The sequence below is a fragment of the Rattus norvegicus genome, chromosome 3 (assembly GCF_021556685.1).
Source record: "Rattus norvegicus strain SHRSP/BbbUtx chromosome 3, alternate assembly SHRSP_T2T, whole genome shotgun sequence".
Taxonomy (NCBI): domain Eukaryota; kingdom Metazoa; phylum Chordata; class Mammalia; order Rodentia; family Muridae; genus Rattus; species Rattus norvegicus.
Window position 1 is genome coordinate 114,698,912 of NC_141536.1, and position 24,402 is coordinate 114,723,313.

The following is a 24,402-nucleotide window of genomic DNA, read 5'->3' on the forward strand; positions in this document are numbered from 1 at the left end:
ACATACAGAGAGCAGCATTGGGTTTCTGTGTGTGTCTCACACAAATATGGGCTAAGTGTTTTATATGATTCCTCTTATTAAGCCCTATTCCAGCTTCTCAGGGCTCATACTGTTAAAGTCTGAGATCCTGAAAGAGGGGCTTCAGTGACTACAGGGCACTGAGTGAGGCACTGGCAGCTCTGAGATGTCACTCATGGAGTCAATTTTCCCGAGGAAATCCAACATCTCCTCAAATTTAGACTGGTCCACCCCTCTCTCCCAAGTGCTGTCAAGAATGTAGAGTAACTTACACTTTCCTGCTTTGCTAGTTACAGGGTAAATGGCACAGTCATACGGACAACACTCCAGCAGCTTCTTATCAAGTTAAAGCAATGCATTCCCGGGTATTTTTACCCATAAGAAATACAGATATGTGCACCATGTGCAAATATTTGGAGAAGCTTTATTACTGTCTGATCAGATCTAGAAACATCAGGCAATGAATGGATAAGCCAACAATGGCCTATCCATCAAGTGTAACACCATTTAGAACAAAAAGGACCAATTTACTGTGAGGGTCTGGAAAACGTAGAAGTGTTGAGGAAAAAGACATATGATTGGCTGCTTGAGGCTGGGGCTGGAGTGCTCATTGCAAAGGGACAGGAGAGAACCTTTGTTTTTTAAAGAGAGGGAAAGAATGAGGTGTTCTCCATCTTGCCTGCAGGAACTGTTACATCCATCATCATGAACATTTGTCAAGACTCAGAGTTGCTTGATAAAAAGGGAATTTTACTACACGTGAGTCAGAGCTTCCTAAACCTGACAGAGAAAAGAAGGCCTCTGAGCATAGGGCTATACTGGTAAGCCTCACCTATTCAAGAGCCTCTAAATTATCTAACATGACATCTGTTACTTAAAAATACAGGGGTGTGTGTGTGTGTGTGTGTGTGTGTGTGTGTGTGTGTGTGTGTCACATGGAGGCCAGAAGAGGGTATTGGATCTCCTGGAGATGACTATGGAAGGCTGCAAGCTGCCTGACATGGGTGCTGGAATCCAGCCCTGGTCCTCTGGAAGAGCAGCCAGTGTTGTTAACCCGAGTCATGCCTCCAGGCTTTACACCCACCATTTGAGCTCGCTGCAGAGGAAGCGAGTCTAAGCTTTCTTACTACTGGATTTTTGGGAGAGGACTCAAAGAGGCAAGAACAATTGACAGAGGTCAAGCAAGCATCCCCTTCCCTCTTATTCTCCACCCTCTCCCAAAAGGTCAGGCCAGCTACTCACCTGAGCATGGCCCTTGACCTCCTGTTCAGAGACCGAAGTTTCACCAGAAGTTGAGGTTGCCTCCGCACACTTATCATCTGACGGAAAACACTGCCCTGTGCTACAAAAACACCAGGAATATGGAGTCACAGTTTAAGTTCTTGGGACGGTGTTTATTCAAACACACATTCAATGAAAATCTACAGCCAGTGGAGCTGGGCTGCATGAAAGGCAGTGGTCACCCGCCCAGCTTCGGTGAGTCTGTTTTGACATGAATGTGAATGAGTCTCCAGATGGCACCTCACAGGCCACTGTGACAGATGCTCTGTGGCATAAAGGGAGCGGATAAAACATGTCTGGCTCCAGATGGACACAGATCCTTAGACTCCAAAGCCCTGCCTGTTCTCCAAAGAGGACTCTCACTGACACTGTGGGCACTGGCACTGTCAAGCACTGTGGGGCACTGGCTCTGGTGAGGATCTGGAGCACCGAGCTCTGACCTGGATAGTGGAGGAGTCTGTTGGCTCACTCTCTGGGGAAGGACTGTATATCTTACTGCCCATGTCCCTGCTTCTCCAGGACACTGCTGGGTGGATGGTATTAAGGGCACTCAGGTTTTTATTGGCTCAGGGGGAGGGCAACTTGGCATACATTAAAAAACTACATCCTTTGAATTAGCTTATTCTACTCATTCTGTACCTGTCAAGTATTATGCTGGCAGTTTTATGCCAACTTGCCACAAGCTGGAGTCATCTGAGAGAGAGGAACCTCAGTTGAGAAAATACTTCCACAAGATCAGGTTGCAGACAAGGCTGTATGGCATTCCTTAATTAGTGATTGATGAGGAAGGGCCCAGCCCATTGTGGGTGGTGCCACTGCTGGGTTTTAAAAGAAAGCAGGTTGAGCAAGCCATGAGGAACCAGCCAGTAGGCAACACTCCTCCATGGCTCCTACCCTGTCTGAGTTCCTGCTCTGACTTCCTTCCATGATGGAAGACCATGTGGAAGTGTACACCAAATAAACCCTTCCCTCCCCAAGTTGTTCCTGTCCCTGTTTCATTATAGCAAAGACGCCCTGACCAAGCCAGGCTCCAGTGCAGTGCCCTGCTGAGGCAGGGTCCCCATTCTTCACAATTCCAGACCTTAGAGTCTCAGAGGTGTCAACAAAACAATCACTTAGTGGTTTACTGTTCACTCTGACGGCACATGAAGGCCTCTTGATTCCAAGGAGGAGTGTATTTTGTTAGGATGCAGCTTGTTCTCCGCTGCTCTACGGCTCACCTCATTTACGGATAGGAGGGTAACATGGTTCTAGATGTCACTCAGAGGCCCAGAAGGGCTGCAGAGATGGCCCAGTGGATAAGAGCACTGGCTGCTCTTGCAGAGGAGCCACGTTCAGCTCCCAGCACCCACATGGTAGCTCATAACCATCTGTAACCCAGTACCAGGGGATCTGGCGGCCTCTTCTGACATCCATAGGCACCAAGCATGCATGTAGTGCTGAGAGATACATGCATACAAACACATACATAAAAAACACAATGAGTCTCTAAAAAATACCTATATATTAAAGGCCGATCACCAGCTGAATACTATGGAGGTGGGGGAACCATTTGGGGGTGGGGCCTTCAGGGACACATCCAGGCCACAGGACTGTGCCTGAGAAAGAGATACAGAAACCCTTGCCCTCCTGCACTGCTCCGCAGCCATAGGGGATGAAGGGCTTCTCTACCACATGCTTCGCCATGATGTATTTTACTAACAGAGACCCAAAACAATAGGGCCAACTGACCATAGCAGAACCCTGTGGAAATGTAGACCCAAATAAACCCTCCCTCACATAGCTTGCTTATGGCAGGGTCATGGGGATAAGAAGCCAGATGACAGAGGGTCACACATAACGGCTGTACCTCTTCTGGACACTGAAGGGTCTACTTCAACACCTTTTTCATAAGGAGTGCCGCCATTCAGGAAGAGTTCGTATGTTCTAGGAAAGAACAGGATATGTGATGAGTCCTTGTCATGGACTTGTGAACTAGACTCTGCCAGGAATGCTTCTTAGCATGAAGTTATTCATGGGTATTTTACTAAACTCATGGGTAAATGAGAATCAACGTGCTGACTCTTCCATGAGGTAGCAACTCAACAGACAGACTCTCTCCTGAGCACAAACTGCAGGAAACTATGGTGTCCACATGGAGAGAAGGGAAGTTCTGACATTACTAAAATGATTTGACTTTAAAGATTTGTTCCGATAAGTAATAACCTTTATTTTTCAAATGTATTAGCCATTATTTGCAATGATGTCAGTACTCAGCTGTACCCTTCCTCCCTTGCTAGAATGTGCTGTACCCTGAGTTGCTGCCCCTGTAGCCCATGTGTTTCTCTTCCATGGAAGTGTGAATTAAATGCAGAGAGCAGGTAAAAGGCTCCTTGATTCCCCATTGCACTCCTAGAGAGGATCCCCTGAATCCAACCACACACTCCCTTCACACAACGCACACTGGAGCAATTACAAACAGCTGTGACTGCTCTTCTGCAAAGGTGGACATCATATATCCTCTATAAGCACACTATAACCCCGAGTTACAGTGCAATATGCTACCATTTATATTATACTGGGCATAAAATAATTTTTTAAAAAAATGATAAGAAATCAGGGTTTTCACAATGACACAGTAATGACAAGTGTCCTCTCCTTCTTGCTAGGAGGGTGATGTCAGACAGCTGGGGGCTAGGACTCTTATCTCTGCCCAGTGGTGAGGAGGCCATGAGGGGGTGTTGCCTAAAGTGGCCCTCACATGAGACTTTGAGATAAGAAGTAATCTCAAGATTAAAGATGGAGGGGTCTGAGACCTGGAGATGCTAAGGACCTGAACCATCACCCAGGAGGAGCTGGGCCCAGAGCTCTGGATCAGAGGACTTCTCACCCAGAATCTCAGTTCCAATCTGCCCCTCTCTCTGCCTCTCTATCCCTCCTGGGAGTTTATGCTTATGTCCTTGACTTAGGTCTTTATTTTCCCTATTTAAAATGGAGATCATCGGGGCTGGAGAGATGGCTCAGCGGTTAAGAGCACAGACTGCTCTTCCAGAGGTCCTGAGTTCAATTCCCAGCAACCACATGGTGGCTCACAGCCATCTGTAATGGGATGCTCTCTTCTGAAGTGTCTGAAGAGAACTACAGTGTACTAACATATAAATAAAATAAATAAAAAGATAAAAAAAAGTTAAAATGGAGATCATCTATTTTCTTGTTAGTTTTTGAGACGGGAGGCAGTCTCCTCACTGGTGTGTGGAGTACAGGTACTGGACCAGATTGCGTTGGCTCTTGCAGCCTCAGTTTGTCTACAGTTGTTACCACTGCCATTTCAGTGGTCTCCCTGCTGTGGAAGGCAGAGCCCCAGACTCACTGTTTGCTCTCTGAAGCCCCCAGGCTCTTTCTTCAGCACACTGAAGTGTGTGGAATCCATGGGAACTCTGGACTGAATGCTCTCAGCACACAGCCCAGGCAAACATCTTTTAAAACACGGATTCTCTGGGTCATTTCTTTCTCACTAGGGTAAGCATGTGAACTGTTTGCCCGTGTTCCCTCAAACACTAAGATCAATATGAGAAACCCTCTTCCCAAAACTTGTTGAACTATTAACAGAAGACACCTGAAAATCCCTAGGGATTTTCTACAAGTCACTCACTTGTAAGGAATAGTGAGGTCGGGGCTGAGGATTTAGCTCAGTGGTAGAGCGCTTACCTAGGAAGTGCAAGGCCCTGGGTTCGGTCCCCAGCTCCGAAAAAAAAAAAAAAAAAAAAAAAAAAAAGGAATAGTGAGGTCACTTACTTTGCTGGAATAGGAACTCCACTGGCATCGAAAAGCTTAAGAAACACCCAGCCACAGCTTAACTCTCCTCTCTCACCAGTCGACTGTGAAATAAAATGAACACATGGAACAGTGCTTAAACTAGCCACTTACAAGCGCACACCAAGTCCTCACACTCACTCTAAGTACCCAGCTGCCCTCAAAGAAAATAAGATGCTACATGCCAGGGGTTTTACTTGTAGGTCAGTTGTTAAATGTGGTACTTCAAACGACAGTTCTGCTTTAGCACAGTTGCTTTGGAAGGCCCCTTAAATCCCATCCTGAGGCAGCTGTTGCCACTGGGTCTTCAGTGCTATACAGTGTGAAGCTTTGTTTTTCAGGAGAATGGAATAGAGGAATCAATAACTCAAGGATCGCTTTCCTCAGCCCCCTTGCCATTTGCCAGGGGTCAGTAGGGCCCACCTCGTCTCCTCATGCCTCCCCATCCATCTTGAAGATGGACAGGACCATGCAGTAAATTAATGGGATCTTCCTGTGACTGTGCTCTGTGCAGCTACAAGGCCAAGTTTATACGCTACGCAGGTGAAGCTGGGATCAGAGTACGGACATGTGGAGTCTCTGGTGAACATGCACACCAGTGGATTTAGTGTTTCTCTGACAAACATTAAAGCACACTTCTGATGTTCCCTTGTCATTCTCTCAAGTCTCTGAGCAAGACCTGTGACCTATAAAGTTAAGTGGCTTTGGTTCCACGAGGACAGGGCTAGAATGCCCTCAGGACTTTTTAATTACCTCTGGGAAGTGCCAGTCTTTATGAGATTTTGTTCTTTAAAAGCAACTGGAGTTCAATGATGCTATAAATGCCAATAAAACCCTTCTGCCTTAAATAACACTTAACATTGCTACACACAAATGACAACCAGGGTGGAAAGATGGCTCAGTGAGTCCAGGTGCTTACTGCCAAACCTGACAGCCTGAGTTGGATGCTTGGGACCACACAGTGAAAGGAAAGAGCTAGCTCCTACCATTGTTCTCTGGCCTCCATACTGTGGCCCCATAAATAACATATAATACTTTTTTCTGTAAATGAGAGTCAGTACCACTCTGGTTCCTTCACAGTTCAATTTCTGATACAGAGAAATCCTTCCTTGGGGGTCAAGTGTGAGTCTCCCCGAAAGCCATGTGTGTCTGCACCTGGTCTCCAGCTGGTGTACTGTTTGGGATTTTGGTTGCAGAACCTTTAGGGGTGGACCCTGCTGGAGGAAGTGGGTCCCTGGGGGTGACCTTGAGGTTTCCAGTCCAGTACCACTTGTTCACTGCCTGCCTCCCTTGTGACTGCTGCTGCAGAGAGACGAGGTCTCCCTTCCCTGGCAGGGTGGACGGATCCCTGGAACTGTGAGTCAGAATAAACTCTTCCCCAGCTGCTTTTGTCAGGGCGGTTTACCAGAAAACACCTTCTAACACAGCCGCTATCACTGTGCTTGTAAATCAGATACAGTTCTAACGGTTCCCCTTTGATGCATCAGAGCAGTTTGGCTTTCCGTTTTGACATACATTGCGAATATAAGAAATTCCAAGTTCAAATAATATCCCGAGGTCTGGAGTTGAAGAATTGGACCTGATAAAACAGTCACCATCGAGCAAGCATGGCAAGATGCCAGTGACCTGGAAAGATAGGGAACCAAAGTTACTGACAGAAGCGAAGCGTGGGCTGGGCTCGAAGCCTCCCTCATCAGCAAAGGGCTAATGCTATCATAGAGGGAGAGAGGGAGAGCAGGGAGGGGTGCACAGAGAGGGCTCAGTGAGAAAGGGCTTGCAGCCAGGTCTGAAGACTTGAGTTTGAGCCCTGGGTGGACCCACAAAGTAGAAGAGAGAACTGACTTCTACAAGCCACCCTCTGCTCTCCATTTGCATGTTGTGTTTTAGCATATGGTATGCTAAAATAGACAAATGTAAAACAAACAAACAAGCAAACAAACACAGGAGTTTTTGAAAGTAGATGGCCCAGATTCACATGTGGATGATTGGAAGTAGAAACATTTAACTTTTCTGTTGACAGGGAAATGACTTTCAACTTTTTTTTTTCTTTTCTTTTTTTTTTTTTTTTTGCTTAGAACAGGCCAAGAAGCAAAGTGCTATCAGTCAGTCCCCAGAGCTGTGACAAAACACATCCTGTATGCTATATTACACTATTTCTAAAGGACTAAAGACCATGCATGGTGCATGTGGCCGGTCCAAGGCCAGTGTCCATGAGTAGTGGATGTTGCCACCGTTCACGGATGTACATGCACATGTAAACCCGCACATAACTAGAGATTGCGACGTGCTCGGCTTCATTCAAGAAAAGCACTCATATTTATTCCTCCCAGCAGCTCACCCTCACCTCCTGGGAAAACAGGGAATCCTACTTGTAAGGCTGCACGGAGGTGAGGGAGCAAACTGTGAAGGTCTGAGCCGAAGGACAAGCAGTGCTCCCTGGAGGCAGCGTGAGGAACAGAGGGCTTTGAGGAAATGTGCCACAGAGCAGTGAGGACACGAGTCACATCAAGAGGTGGCTGTGCCCTCTCCCTGACCTGTTTTGTGCTAAGACCTGACTCAGTAGGAAGAAGGGAACTGAAGGGCTTCTAGGGTGCAGTGGAAGAAAGGAGTCAGCTGTGGGAGGAAGGTAAACGCTGAAGCCAGGAGTCCTTGAAGGTGGGAAAAAGCAAACCACAAACAACAGTGTAAAAAGAACACGAAGACTCCCTAGTCTATGTGAAACTGACTCAGGGGCTCTAACCTCACTGCAGCCTCACCGGGATCGGGGTGTAACACAGTCCCGGAGGCGCTGCCTTTGATTTCTCTGCGAGGGAAATACCTGAGTGTCATTAGCACAGCTGGAAGACTTCATTTTGAAAAACACCCCCAATCCTAATCTCCCTTCCTGCTTTCTGCTCTCTGGAGGGACGTTTCCTGAAGTTGAAATCCACCAGGAGGCTGAGGTCACAGCTTCGGTGAGTCAGACCTGAGGGACCCTTGGCAGGATCGGAAAGGATGATAAAGACTACAAAGACTTCCATTTGGCCCTGTGCACTGCAGGTCCCATGCATTACTCGCTGGAAGCCTTGGATGCACCTTACACTTCACAGCTGAAGGATCTCCCTCAGCAGAGGACTTACCTGAGGAGAAAAGGTCCATGTTTTTGGCTTTTTAGGCTGCCACACGGCACGGACTGTATGAATATTACTCAGGACCTGAAAGAGGTTTTTCATTTGAAACTACTGCACCTCTGAATCCCAAGCCACCAACAATAGCTGCCTCCCCCCGGCCCCCTGTGTGTGTGTGTGTGTGTGTGCGCGCGCGCACGTGTGTGTGTGTGTGTGTGTGTGTGTGTGTGTGTGTGTGTGTGTGTAGGACAAAGAAAATGGAAAAGCAAAAGACTAGAAGGAAGGGAAAACAAAGCAGGCATCGAGGGTCCAGTGTAGAGCATGTGTTTAGCACATGTAAGGCCCCGAGCTCCATCTCCACCCACAAGAGAAAATCAGTAAGAATGTAGCATGCAGATGAAAGTCCCAGGCTCTTTTCCAGCATTCCTGCTTCCTTGGACACTTCAGGCTTTGGTAAACTTCTCAGAGAACTGGGTTGCGTGGGGACATTGTCTCTATAAGCAACATGTCCTTGCTTGGTTCTGACAGCAGGGCTTCTTGTTTATGACAGTCTTAGGTTTATTGTAGGAGAAGTCAAGTAAACCGCATGGAGACACGCATTCCTACTAGATACACCTATAACAGGAAATCTGCTACAATCCAATTTCATGAGTTAATGTCTATGATTTTTGTTTATGTTCTGTTATTTTGATGCGTTCAAACTAGAACAGAGTGAGCTGTATACATGCAATCTCAGAAGCAAGAGGACAAATACCAGGCTAGCCTGGGCAACACTTAAAGAGTCTAGGCCAAGGGCTGGAGAGATGACTCAGTGGTTAACAACACTGACTGCTCTTCCAGAGGTCCTGAGTTATAATGGGTTCTGAGGCCCTCTTCTGACATGCAGATGTACATGCAGACAGAACACCCATGTATATTAAAGAAAAAAAGAAAGAAAGAAAGAAAAAAAGAAAGAAAGAAAGGAAGAAAGAAAAAAAGAAAGAAAGAAAGGAAGAAAGGAAGAAAGGAAGGAAGGAAGGAAGGAAGGAAGGAAGGAAGGAAGAAAGGAAGGAAGGAAGAAAAAGTTCCAGGCCAGCCTTGGATACATAACTAGGACAATGTCTCAGATAGATAGATAGATAGATAGATAGATAGATAGATAGATAGATAGATAGATAGAAAGATAGAGGGCTGGGGAGATGGCTCAGAGGTTAAGAGCACTGACTGCTCTTCCAGAGGTCCTGAGTTCAATTCCCAGATGGTGGCTCACAACCATCTGTAATGGGATCTGATGCCCTCTTCTGGTGTGTGTGAACACAATGACAGTGTACTCATATAAATAAAATAAAAATAAATATTTTAAAAAGAAAGAAAGAAAGATAGACAGACAAAAATAAAATAAAGCTGTCGGGATCCCAGTTCTTATGATATGTGCGTCTGGGAGTGTGTGGCTGGGTGACTGTCTCTGAAACAACAAACTAACTAACTAAAAGGCAGTCACCGGTGTCACTTACTGGCAGTGGTTCTCTACAGAGAACATGGAAATGAGGATCAATGAGAGGATGTGCTCACCCATGTCACACGGAAGCCTTAAGACCTCCTGCCTGGTGCACACTCTGCCCTCACCATCTAGCCCACCACATTTGGCCTCTGAAGCTACCCGCTGTGTAACCAACATCCCTCCTGTTTCCCTAGCCCACCCACATAGCATTCCTTTGCTCTAAGTGCTGAACTGGTAACTCCCTTAATCCCCACATCAGCCTGAGGACAGTGTGAGCAGGGTCAAGTAAGTCATTTGGTCAAGGTCTCGTGCCAACAAATGGTAGAGCTGGTTAATCTTAAGTGAGCTGGCTTCATATTCTGTTCACTGGACAATGACAGTCGGCTGACCTTGACTACCATACAGTCTCAAGCCTCTGACCCCGCAAGGGTCTACTTATACTCCCTTAACCATGCCACCTCCTCCGGTGCCTTTCACTGTTTTTAGGACAGTGATCCAACTTAAACCTCGATGACAGCCTGCAGCTTACACTGTCCTGGCTGCTATTTCCCAGTTCCCCTCAGTGTCTGCTTCTTGCTCCCTCCACCCAGTCACACTGGGATCCTAGTTCCGAAGTTTTTTCCCCTAAAGGACCTTTGTCTGTTCTGTCCTTTCGTCTGGCCTAGTCTCCTTGCCTACTGAATTCTTTACTAAGGTACACATTTAGGGCAAGACACCCCCCACCCCCACCCATGTTTACCCAACATCTCATACTTTGTTGAGTACAAAACTCTTCTAATTTCTCTTGCGGCCCATGGATTACTGAGAAGTCTGCTGCTCACCAAGTACTGTGGTCTCTATTGTTGTTATGGCATCGGTCACTGTGTGCCTCACTGCTGTGACAAATGACTGACAGCAGGAACTCCAGGAAGGAGGGTTCATCCTGCTCACGGATCTGGAGGCAGATGGTCACACTATGGTCTCAGCTGGGGTCGGGGACAGAGAGCGCCCAATGCTGCTGCTCAGTTCATCCTCCCCTTCCACTCGGTGGTGACTTCCGTCTATGGGATGTGCCACACCCATTCTGTGTGGCTCTTCTCTCTCCAGTAAAGCTTCTCTGGAAACGTTCTCAAATGCATAACCAGAGATGTCTCCTAGGTCATTCCAAGTCTGGTCAGGAGACGATGAAGGTGAACCCGCTCATCACTGTCTGTTTTAATTCCATGTGTTCAAGGACCATGTATTACATGAGCTTTAGTTCTCTGAAACTCATCTAGGCTTGTGTTCTGCCCCAAGACTGTCCACCTGTCTTGGTGCACACTCCACATACAGTTAAAAGCATGTGTATTTTACTGGTTTTAACATTTTCTTTATTACATTTATTTATCTGTGTGGGGGGGGTATGTGGTAGGGCACACTCTTGCCACAGGATGCGTGTGGACATCAGGGATAGCTTGTGGGATTTGATTCTCTCCTTCCATCATGCAGGCTCCAGGGATGGCGCTCAGCCTCCGTCTGCTGAGCCGCCTCACGGACCCATACTGTTTTGAGGTGAAGTGCATCATTTGGTCTGGTTTGTGTTACTCATTCTTTTAGATTCTTATTTTAAAGTTAGTTCTATGTTGCTGAGACAGATGTTAACGTTTCCGAACATACTTAGAGCTTTGCTCATGTCCTTCTTCGGGTCTATATAGGCTTAATTTTATGCAGTTTGACGTTCCAGTGGCTGTGCACACACCTGGGACTGTTGTCTCCTGGGGATCCATTTCCTCACTGTCACTGTGGAGTATCTACTCCGTGGACTGATGTCAATGGCGTGTCTTCTCCATCTTCCGACTTCGGACCTACCTGTAGTATTTCATTTGAGGGTGGGCTTCTTGAACAGAGCACTGAGTTCTGTCTCTCTGTGGTCTATTTTTGCATTTCCCAGATAATCTGTCACGTGGTCAAGAACAAACACTGGGCTCCTAAGCATATTTCTTTTTTCTGAAGGGCTTGTCCAAGTCTTGTTTATGCAAACATTTGACTTATCTTCTTTTCCCCTTTCCCTCTCAGATCTCTGAGCTGTTCCTGATCTTAAGGAAATGTTGGACATTTTCCTGTTAAGTCTGCCGATGCGGCACTGCGCTTTCATGTTGCACTTTACAAAATCAGGACATCACTTCTATTTCTACTCTCTAGAAAGTCTTAGAAATCACAAGTGGGCCTTGAGATTTCCCAAATCTTCTGACATCTATTGAGCTCTCTATTGTTCATCTGGTCATTTTGTGTGTGTGTGTGTGTGTGTGTGTGTGTGTGTGTGTGTGTGTGCGCCCGTGTGTGCATGCATGCGTGTATGTGTTGCCAATATGACAGATTACAATGATTGCTTGTCAAGTGTTAAGTGTTAGCTGCATAGTTGTACACATCTGAGTTCTTGGAAGGGACTCCCCTGGCTGTGGGATGGTGTCTGTCCTATGCCCCTAGGCTCAGTCTGAGTATTTGGATTAGAATTCAGTTTCTATGGCCATGAAGGATACTGGTCATGCAGTGTCTCTCTTTTTATGTAACTCTTTGGCATCATGAAATAAGCATATTTTTCTTCATATCTGTTCTATACAAGAAGTTCATATGAGATTGGTTCTAAAAATTTTTATGCTGGGAGTAAGCCATTAGTGAAGCCATGTAGGCCTAGAGTATTCTCTAGAGAAAGATTTCTTATTAAGCTTTTATTCCTTACACAGACATTACTCATTTTTACTTTAGTTTCATTAAATTATAGTTTCCAAAGAAACACTTTCAGTATTACAAAATTTGCTGGCACAGAATTGATTGTGAGATCCCAAACTGCCTGCTAATATCTGAAGGATCTGTGTTAATGACTCAATTTCTATTCAGATATTGGTAATTTGTTTTTTTGTTTGTTTTGTTTTGTCTTTAAAAACAGCTGTCTTCAGTTGGGAGTGGTGGCACATATCTTTAATCCCAGAACTTGGAAGGCAGAGGCAAACAGATTTCTGAGAGTTCCAGGCCAGCCTGGTTTACAAAGCAAATCCAGGACAGCGAAGGCTACACAGAGAAATCCTGTCTCAAAAGACACAAACAAACAAACAAACAAACAAACAAACAAAAAACAGAAAAATATCCCCAACCCAAGCCAAACCAAAAACCACTTTCTTTTACTTACAATGTATCTTTCAATTTGCTTCTTAAAAACAAAAACAAAAAATAACAAAAACAAAACAATTTTTTAATGTTTTCTCTCTGGTTCATCCTTTCTCCTATTTTATTAATTTCTGTAATTTCATCTTCTTGATTTTTTGATTCTCAGTTTTCTATGCCTAGGTTTTTAAGTTGGTAGTTTGGGCAACTGACTTGAGTCTTTATTCTATCCAGTATTTGCAGTTAAAGCTACAAATGTCTGTCTGGGCATTAAGAATTTTTTCATAAAAGATACTTATTTAAAAAAAATCCTTCTGACTTTTGTTTGGGACTGGGGAAAGAGTCTCTGGAATCAAGGAGAGGTAGGGTGGGCTTTGTACAGACATGGTGGTGCTGTTTTCTTAATTAAGGAGCTGGTTACAATGATGTATGTATTTGTCAAAACGGTAGGGCTCTAGTTAGGTCCCAGCTGAGGATAACAGCAGGAGATAAGCATTAGAACCTTAAATACATTATCTGTGATGTAACAATACCACACTCACCAATCAAAGAGCCGGGAGTCAAACCTACTTAATCAGAAGCAGTGTGGGGTGCACTATATATGTGTGGTGTGGGTGCCTGTATACGGATATGTGTATACAGAGGGAGTGAGCGGGGGTTGGGGGGAGAGGAGGCAGTAGCTGCTCAATGTATCTATAGAGATTGAGACACAGATAGATAGATACTAACAGAATTCTTTTACTGTACTCAGGGCAACTTGACTCAGTTCTCATGGATTTAGCTCCTACCTTGCTGCCGTCAAACAGGCAGAGGCGGATGTGTCTGCTGAGGACCTGTATGCTTGTTCCTGGGAGAGGAATCATTTTACAGCTCCATAGGGTCAGAATCAATGAAACACGACTTGGTCTTGACATGATCTGAAAGGAAAATTAAGCACAAAATTTATTTTTATTTATTATTTAAAACAAAATACATTTCTAAATCATCTTTTAGAAATACAGCTTAAGCATACAAACACAGCTAGGTGTAGCAATACACTCTGGAAATCTTAGCACTTAGGAGGTAAAGGCAGGACGACCAGAGGTTCAGGGCCAGCCAGGGCTACATGAGATTCTGTTTTTTTAAAAAAAAAATTAGCAAACAAGAGCTGGAGAGATGGCTCAGTGGTTAAGAGCAGAGCAGTGACTGCTCTTCCAGAGGTCCTGAGTTCAATTCCCAGCAACCACATGGTGGCTCACAACCATCTGTAATGGGATCCAATGCCCTCTTCTGGTGTGTCTGAAGACAGAGACAGTGTATTCATATACATAAGATAAACAAATAATTCTTTAGGGAAAAAAAAGCAAGCAAGCAAAGGAATAAAAAGAAGACATATAGACTAAAAACAAAAAAATTTTACACAAGCATATATGCACAACATACTTTTGGTGAAGTTCACTTAAAATATAAACCAGTCATTTGAGGTAAATTTTCATGGAGGTACATTTGAAAGCTGCACATTTTTTTCTTAATTAACTTATAAACTGCAATGAAAAGGACACACAGGACTCACAGATTTTATCTGTCTCTGAGTCATTCTGTAAGATGTGTGTGGGCATGCACAGGTTGGCACTGGGACAAGTCATTAGTGTCCAGGTTCCTGCCCTGAGCTTCCTAAGTGATGCAGGGAGTCTTGAGAGTGGTAAGAGGAAATGTCTCCTCTTCCCCAAGTTGCTTTGTTATCAGAGCACTAGAAACTTCAAGTATGACCACCCCTTTCTGAGGCCATAAAAACTAAATAACCGCTGGGCTGGGGGAGGCCTGGTGGAGTAGTTGCCTATGGATTCCTGTGTCTGTGTGTGTGTGTGTGTGTGTGTGTGTGTGTGTGTGTGTGTGTGTGTGTGTGTTGAGCTTTTGTTAAGCCACCAACCATGCTGAGATGTGATTTTTCAGTGACAAAGCTACACAAGTCACCCATGCTCTTGTAAGTGACCCCACAGATGGACTGGTTCACAGTGGACTTCACGGAATCATTTCTTTGGTCTGTCATGGCCTTCTCTATCAGGGGTGATCAGAAATATCTCCCCAGCAAAGTCCCACGACAGAGACACCTCACCGGACTGTAGCACTAACACTTATTGAGTTCTTACATGCCAAATGCTGTTCTTTATCATTCAATTCCCACAATAACTCTGTGTTCAAGCAATTATTGTTATTATTCTAAACACCACATTTTTACATATGAAAAACTGAGGTAAAGAGAGAGGGCTGGAGAGACGGTTCAGTGGTTAAGGCACTGGCTGATCTCCTAGACATCTGGGGTTAGAATCTTAACACCTACATGGTGGCTCACAACTGTCTGTAACTCCAGTTTAAGAGGACTCAATTCCTTCTTCTGGCTTCTGCAAGTACGAGGTACACATGTTATACACATATTCATGCAGTCAAATACAGACACACAGACACAGACACAGACACACACACACACACACACGAAAAAAAAATGGCAGGGGACTAGAGAGATGGTTCAGCGATTAAAAGCACTGTCTGCTCTTGAAAAGGTCCTGAGTTCAATTCCCAGCAACATGTGGGAACATGTGTGCAACATGTGAACATGGTGGTTCACAACCATCTGTAAGGATTTGACGCCCTCTTCTGGTGTGTATGAAGGCAGTGACAATGTACTCATATACATAAAATAAAATAAATCTTTTTTAAAAAAATGGCAGGATAGTTGGAATTATATAGTAAGAAATGATTAAAAAAAGGAATGGTTAATATATAAAGTTAGAATTATTTCTTTTGTAATGAAAGAAAACAACAGAAAAAAAGAAAGATAAAGTAGAGGTATGGTTTTGAATTATAAAATATCTTCCAGAAGTAGAGTGTGTTCTCTGCAATGTACTTGTCAATTTGCATGCTATGCACATACTTGCCACAGGAGAGACCCCGGGCGCTGTCTTGCCAACAGTGACCACACGTACCGTGCCTGTCTTGGCATCCCACGTTAGATCCCTGAAGGCCAGCTGTGATGTCGTGAGCTCCGGCTGCAAGAAGTAGCTTGCTCGAAAGCGGCCCCCTGCTGAAACAACACTCTTTTATTCTGTCAGATTCGAGTCCATGCTGCGACACGACAAGGTGAGCAAGACACTGAAAAGCCACGCACTCACTAGAGCTCAGCTCCTGAGATGGCTGTACCGATATGTTTATACAGTAAAACAAGGCACAGAACTTCAAGATGCAAAGATCACCTTAGCTGGGTGTAGTAGCACACCCCTTCAATCCCAGCACTCAGGAGGCAGGGGCAGGCAGATCTCTGAGTATGAAGCCAGCAAGGTCCACAGAGTGAGTTCCAGGACAAATCTCACACCCCCCAAGCCCCCACACACACCAAAAAAAAAAAAAAAAAAAAAAAAAAAAAGAAAAAAAAAAGGAAAGATCACTTCAAGGCGGCTTTAAGAGAGTTAGACAAAAAACATGCTTCATGATAGTGATGATGTATTCAAATACGTGTGCAAAATGTAAGAAATCTGTAATCACTTTTTAGAGATTTGAGGGGGGAAATTACATAACTGGTTTCACTTTTTTAAATTATTTTTTTGAGACAATGTTTCCTATAAATACAAGAGCCCTCTAACTCTCTATAAAGCCAATGATTTGAACTTCTTGCCCTCTTGTTTCTGCCTCCACAATAGAAAGCTCTACTTACTCAAGAAACAGTTCTGGAGCCCTTGCTCTGTGTCAAGTGCTATGTTAAAAGCCAGAGACACAACAGTGAACGGGAGAGGTATGCTCTCCCGCCTTAGCTTGGAGGGAGTGAAGGGACTGATAAAGTCCACACTTGAGTTTGAAGGGTTTCAGGGGAAACCAACCAACACGGCAAGCATCTCTGGGAAGGATGGAAAGGGGTGGGCATTTTAGAACAGGGAAGAACCATTCCATCAGAAGTAACGTCAAGAAGACCTCCAAGGACCACTGACCAGCTCAGTACCCAGGAGGCACCTGCCACCAGCAGCTTATGGACAGTTCTCAAGCACCAGGAAAGCCCAGAACAGACAAGGAGACAGAAACAGGGGAGCGAACACTACACAGAAGGCTTTGGTTCAGAGGGCTGGGGCTTGGGGTGCACCTTTTAAGGCTTCAGCCACAGGATTAGGAATCCTGGAAGCACTGATGGGGCAAGTGCCAGGAGGAGGAAAGCGGGAAGAGGTTGGAAGATACAGGGAAGGGCAAATAAATAAGAAGTCATGTTTGTGCAGCCACGGGAAGGAGGAGGAAAATATGCACTCTCAAGACGGTGAGGTTCGCCTGTGGGGAGACAGATCAGCTAAGCGCTTGCCATGTGAGCTTGAGGACCTCAGTTCTATCCTTCAGAACCCAGGCAAAACAAGACCAGTACAGTGACACTCACCTGTATCCCAGTGCTGGGGTACAGAAGCAGGGGATCCCTGGGGCTTCCTGGCTAGCAAGTCTAGCCAAATTGAGTAGGGGGCCTTGCCTTAAAAATATGGTAGGGGGTGACAAAGGAGCCAAAACCATCCAATGGAAAAAAGATAGCATTTTCAGCAAATGGTGCTGGTTCAACTGGAGGGCAACATGTAGAAGAATGCAGATCGATCCATGCTTATCACCCTGTACAAAGCTTAAGTCCAAGTGGATCAAGGACCTCCACATCAAACCAGACACACTCAAACTAATAGAAGAAAAACTAGGGAAGCATCTGGAACACATGGGCACTGGAAAAAATTTCCTGAACAAAACACCAATGGCTTATGCTCTAAGATCAAGAATCGACAAATGGGATCTCATAAAACTGCAAAGCTTCTGTAAGGCAAAGGACACTGTGGTTAGGACAAAACGGCAACCAACAGATTGGGAAAAGATCTTTACCAATCCTATAACAGATAGAGGCCTTATATCCAAAATATACAAAGAACTCAAGAAGTTAGACCGCAGGGAAACAAATAACCCTATTAAAATATGGGGTTCAGAGCTAAACAAAGAATTCACAGCTGAGGAATGCCGAATGGCTGAGAAACACCTAAAGAAATGTTCAACATCTTTAGTCATAAGGGAAATGCAAATCAAAACAACCCTGAGATTTCACCTCACACCAGTGAGAATGGCTAAGATCAAAAACTCAGGTGACAGCAGATGCTGGCGAGGATGTGGAGAAAGAGGAACACTCCTCCATTGTTGGTGGGATTGCAGACTGGTAAAACCATTCTGGAAATCAGTCTGGAGGTTCCTCAGAAAATTGGACATTGAACTGCCTGAGGATCCAGCCATACCTCTCTTGGGCATATACCCAAAAGATGCCTCAACATATAAAAGAGACACGTGCTCCACTATGTTCATCGCAGCCTTATTTATAATAGCCAGAAACTGGAAAGAACCCAGATGCCCTTCTTTTTTTTTTTTTTTTTTTTTTTTTGTTCTTTTTTCCGGAGCTGGGGACCGAACCCAGGGCCTTGAGCTTCCTAGGCAAGCGCTCTACCACTGAGCTAAATCCCCAACCCCCCAGATGCCCTTCAACAGAGGAATGGATACAGAAAATGTGGTACATCTACACAATGGAATATTACTCAGCTATCAAAAACAACGAGTTTATGAAATTCGTAGGCAAATGGTTGGAACTGGAAAATATCATCCTGAGTGAGCTAACCCACTCACAGAAAGACATACATGGTATGCACTCATTGATAAGTGGCTATTAGCCCAAATGCTTGAATTACCCTAGATCCCTAGAACAAAGGAAACTCAAGACGGATGATCAAAATGTGAATGCTTCACTCCTTCTTTAAATGAGGAAAAAGAATACCCTTGGCAGGGAAGGGAGAGGCAAAGATTAAAACAGAGACTGAAGGAACACCCATTCAGAGCCTGCCCCACAGGTGGCCCATACATATACAGCCACCCAATTAGACAAGATGGATGAAGCAAAGAAGTGCAGACCGACAGGAGCCGGATGTAGATCGCTCCTGAGAGACACAGCCAGAATACAGTAAATACAGAGGCGAATGCCAGCAGCAAACCACTGAACTGAGAATAGGTCCCCCGTTGAAGGAATCAGAGAAAGAACTGGAAGAGCTTGAAGGTGCTCGAGACCCCAAAAGTACAACAATGTCAAGCAACCAGAGCTTCCAGGGACTAAGCCACTACCTAAAGACTATACATGGACTGACCCTGGACTCTGTCCCCATAGGTAGCAATGAATATCCTAGTAAGAGCACCAGTGGAAGGGGAAGCCCTGGGTCCTGCTAAGACTGAACCCCCAGTGAACTAGACTATGCGGGGAGGGTGGCAATGGGGGGAGGTTTGGGAGGGGAACACCCATAAGGAAGGGGAGGGGGGAGGGTGATGTTTGTCCGGAAACCGGGAAAGGGAATAACACTTGAAATGTATATAAGAAATACTCAAGTTAATAAAAAAAAAATAAAAAAAAAATAAAAATATGGTAGGGGGCAGTTGAGGCAGATACATGGTGTTGACCTCTGTCCTTGGCATATATACACACAGGATCTCTCTCTCTCTCTCTCTCTCTCTCTCTCTCTCTCTCTCACACACACACTCTCTCACACACACACACACACACACACACACACACACACACACACACACACACAAACTTGTTTGGACAACTATAGAAGAATCAGAATTCAGCCTTGACTCCTGAACTACAAGGGTACAGAGACTGAAAGCCGGTGTTACCTTCATCCAGCAGCTGGGAGAGTGTGGAAGGCCGGAACCCTGCAGGAATGGCTCCCATTGTGGCTAACACATCAACTGTGTTTATCTGCTGAAGAGAAGAAAATGAAAGACTTGTTGCTGTTCCTCTTCTTGCCTTTGTAGCTCTTTTGTTACTATTGTTACTGCAACCCAAGGAAAATGTAAACAGTACAGACTGTGAAGTAAGAAATACTGCAGTGGGGGCTGGAGAGATGGCTCAGCGGTTAAGAGCAGTGACTGCTCTTCCAGAGGTCCTGAGTTCAAATCCCATAAACTACATGGTGACTCACAACCATCTGTAATGATATCTGATGCCCTCTTCTGGTATGACTGAAGAGAGCAACAGTGTACTCCCATACATAAAATAAATAAATCTTTAAAACAATAAAAGAAAAAGAAAAACAAAATACTGTAGTGCAAGCCCAAATTCCTAGAGGGGGAACCCATTATGAACCCTGGTCTCTCCTAATGACTGTGACTTCTCATAGTGACTAGAGAACGGAACTCTGGGTTCTAAATTAGCTACCAAAGTGTCCCCAGTCCTGTCAAGGTCCACAGCACATGTCACTGAACAAATGGTGACCAGAGCACCTAATAAACACTTGTGTGTGAGCACTGCCCACCCACTCACAGCAGCCCTGATAATGAAGGGGGATGAGGAGTGAGGACAGACACTCACTACACTGCTAGAGGCTGACTTATGGGATTGGGAGAAATTTCAGTATTACATAATTTCTGAATGACAAATTGTGGGTAATTGCTTACTCTGATGTCTTTTAAAATGTTTTTAAGTAGCTCAACTTTCATATTCCAAAATGATAGAAAATTAATGTAGGAACACAGGATAATTCCAAGCTCTCAAATCATATCACAGACGAGATTCTCTCCTTCTTATACAAACGACTTAATGAGGATGCTATTTGCATCATGGGCCCAGGAAAGCGGAAGGAGAGCCTTACTTGTCAAATACATCAATATTATTAGACACAAATTGGATACAGGAGGTACCAACCTCTGAGATAGCTTTTCTAACCGCACTCCAGTGGGAATCAGTTCTAGGGAGACAGAGAAGCAAGGTCAGTGCAGGGACCAGTTAGGCCTATTTCAACCAGGAGTCAAAAACAAGTGTGGAGTCACCAATCAGCCCTGAAAACTTAATGGTCTTCTCAGGGGAGGCCCAACTAGGACTAAATGCCCTAAAAGAATTACAAAATTAAAGTAGCAAAATTTGTTTCCATTTCAAGAAAGTGTTGAATTATTTATAACAGTAAAATTAAAGCCAAAAGTTCCCGAAGGTGCAGATGCTTTAAGTTGGTAAGATGTTTGCCAAGTAAGTGTGAGAACTCGAGTTCAAAACCCCAGAGCCAACATAAAAAGCAAGGCATGGTGCTGTGTCTTTTAATCTCAGAGCTGGACAGGTGGGGATAGCAAGGTGCCTGGGGCTCACTGTCTACCCAGCCTAATTAGCCAGCCCCAAGCCCAAGAGGGATCCAACATCAAAAATCAAGGTGCATAGCTCCTGGGGTACACTATCCAAGGTTTCCCTCACAAACACATACACAGGCACATGCACATGCCTGCACATACACCCACTAACACATACTTGAACTAACACATACTTGAACATGTACACACAGGTTTAGCCACCCAGACGCCCTCTCACATTTCATACCTCTGTTTCACTTGGGCTCCGTCTGCAGTTTCATCCACCACCTCCACGTCCTCCTCACCATCCTCACCGTCCTCACCATCCTCACCGTCCTCACCGACACCCTCCTCGTCACCCTCCTCACTGCCTTCGCTTGATTCCAGCTTGTCTTCTTTATTATAGGGCTGAGAAATTGTGGACATACAAAAGTGATTTTCGGCCAACACAAAAATCAAACAACAAAAATATCAGTACTCAGTACTCAGCCTAGATGAGGATATTTGTGTGTAAAGCTTGTAACATGTGTTTGGTAATGTCACTATTTGGAAAAAATGACATACAGGCATGGTAGTCCCACAACTTGGGACTCTGAGTCAGGAGGATCATGAGTTTTAGCCCCGCATGGTTGCTATAGCAAGATCCTGTTCAAGAAGAAGAAAAAAGAGAAAAAAAAAACCAAAAGACAGCAGCAGCAGAAGGAGAAGGATAAAGAGGAGGAAGAAAAAAAGGAAGAGGAGGAGGAGAAAGAGGAAGGAGGAGGAGGAGAAGAAAGGCAAGTCTAACTTATATACCTGTCTAAATTAAAAATTAAGAGAAATCAGTAAAAGTTCTGGAAAAAAAATCAGTCTTGGAATGAGGACACTCTTTAGAAGTAATACAAAATATAAAACAAAAGTCATAACTGGAAACACAACACTGACAGATTTAGCTAACAAAAATACACACAGATGAAAGCCAACAAAAATATCAAATACATATGCCTAAAGGATAATATCTTCATTAATATTATAACAGCTGTTATATTCAATAAGGAATGATATAAATAGAAAACAAGGAGTGTTAAGGCCTAGGTAGAATGCTAAGGCCTAAGTAACTATTACCTGGCTAACCTGTCATTTTGTTCTGTTACTAATATTATGAGGAAACTTTCTCATATGTTGTTTCTGCTGTTACTAGGAAACTTTCTCATGCCCAAGTTGATTATATACCCTGTTACTAAGATGATGTGCACTCAATGGAAACCAATCGCAACGGAAGTCAGTTAGACGCTGTGTATAGTTACCCATAACAAGCTTGGACCCAAACCAACCACCCACAGCACTTCTTGTACCTGTGTATGAGCTTTTATGGTGTGGCCTGTATAAGCTGCCCCTGGGATGGACCCCAACATAACAGAGCAGCTGCACCTATTTAAAATAGGACTTCCATTCTGAGTACGTTTCCAAGACCTCCCTGGGAACTGACATCCTTTTTGGCACAACAGACATGTATGTGAGTAACTGACATTGTGGTCAACAAGTTAAGACATGAATTTTATACAAGGCAAACCCCCCGCCACAACTGGATACCCCAACCAACAGGTACAGGATAAATGTACAACGAAGACATGTTCCTAAGGAAATGCCATCTCCCTACGTCCTGGATGATGGAGTAACTTGGCACAGATGTTTATATATCCCAGGCTTAAAAAGCTCTATAGGATCTTGACTTAACATCGAAATTTAGTTCCCAAGTCTGGACTGCAGCCCTGATGGATCAGTCCTGGGGCCTATGCTCAATAAACTCTCCCTGTCTGACTGAGACCGGTGTTTGTGTGGTTTGTGGACTCCAACAAGGAGTATAATAAATATGAATAAAACCAGAATGAGGTTAGGTTTGATGACCACAGCCAGCATGGTCAAACATAAAGGAAGACAGTCTTAAGTAATGGCAAATTGATAAAACAAATCAAATCTAAATGGTGTATGGGCCATAACAGCAGTGGCTGCCTGCTCTCCAACTTTCCATCGTTGTTCTGAAAGAATTTCTGACTACACTAGGTACCGGGGAGGCTGAGACAGGCAGGTCCCTGGGACTTGGTAGCCTATATGCAACCCAATGAGAGACCTTGACTTAACAAGTAAGGTGGACGGTGCCTGAAACAGCACTAACCCAAAGCCCCCTCGTGATGGCAGTGTTCCAGGGCTCACAGCATGCCCCAAGGGGATGGGGGTGAGCACAGTTCCCCTACTCACTGTCTCTTTAAACTTAAAGCCAATTCTCTATCTCAAACCATCCACTTACCAACAAATCAGAAGACAGCTGTATGCCTCATTACCATCAAAATGGAAGCACTTTAGTTGGAAGGCATAAATGATCAGGACTAACCTCCAAGTAGGTCCTGGGAATGAGACCTTCACCTCCTTCAGCATCTTTAGCCAGCCACCAACCATCAGGCCTTTTCTCAATTATATGGAGAATGTCTCCTTTCTTAGGTAGAAACAAATTAGAAACTGAACAAAAACTGTAAAACTATGAATAATAGTTCATTACAAATGCTTCGAAAATATCTTTTTTACAAAGGAAAAATGAGCTTATTTAGTCCCATTTAAATGAAAAAGAAAAAAAAATCTGTAAAACTCTACTATTGACTCTTTGTGACTGTAAATGAACCACATCACAGGAAGATTATATTCAAGGGAGAAGCACCTCTTTCTACTTATTTATTTATTTATTTATTTATTTATTTATTCATTCATTTATTTATTTTGACGTGTATGAATGCTTTGCCTGCGTGCATGTCTATATACCACATGAATGCCTGGTACCCATAGAAATCAGAAAGGGCTCTGGATTCCCTGGAACTGGAGTTACAGGTGTTTGTGAGCCACAGTGTAGGAGCTGGCAACCAAACCCAGGTCCTCCAAAGCAGCCAGTGCTCTCCATCTCTCCAGCCCCTTCGCTACCATTTTTAAGGCGCCATGCTTATGCTAACAGTTTGGTTATATAAGACATTTTGAATTTTTTGTCTTTCTTTGGACAATATCTTTCAGAAACAACATGTGAATACTTTAGGAAACTCAGTTCTGTGAAATTAAAATTAAACCATATGCTGAAGCCAAAATAGTACTTCTCTTCGGTCCCCAGCTCCGAAAAAAAGAAAAAAAATAGTACTTCCCCAACATATTCCAATTAACATTCTGAATGACATTTATGCACATATAAAATTATAGTCTACCAGCTAGGTATGGTAGTGAATACCTTTAATCCCAGCACTGGGGAGGCAGAAGCAGGTGGAACTCTTGAGTTTGAGGCCAGACTAATCTACATGATGAATTCCAAGCCAGCCAGAGATTATGAGATCATGTCAACTATATGAGCAAAGAAGTTCTATCATTGATGATTGAGAAACGAAGTCTTTCTTAGAGCATACATTATGTCTAATATTGAGGGCATTCTTCAGAACTGAAAAATAATCCTATGAACTA

The 24,402-nt window shown here is 44.2% G+C and overlaps 1 protein-coding gene across 3 annotated transcripts in view; it reads right to left on the reverse strand.

Annotated features, from left to right (window-relative positions):
* Window positions 1-24,402, reverse strand: part of Nphp1 (nephrocystin 1) — a 55,669-nt gene that overhangs the window by 11,409 nt on the left and 19,858 nt on the right. Inside the window, 11 exon segments of one of the 3 annotated variants that reach the window (NM_001314004.1) lie at window positions 1,261-1,360; window positions 3,149-3,225; window positions 5,074-5,156; window positions 6,607-6,717; window positions 8,211-8,285; window positions 13,587-13,715; window positions 15,762-15,856; window positions 19,489-19,573; window positions 20,519-20,561; window positions 21,179-21,339; window positions 23,303-23,404. In NM_001314004.1, coding sequence (NP_001300933.1) covers window positions 1,261-1,360; window positions 3,149-3,225; window positions 5,074-5,156; window positions 6,607-6,717; window positions 8,211-8,285; window positions 13,587-13,715; window positions 15,762-15,856; window positions 19,489-19,573; window positions 20,519-20,561; window positions 21,179-21,339; window positions 23,303-23,404 — 1,061 coding nt within the window. 3 annotated transcript variants of the gene reach the window in all.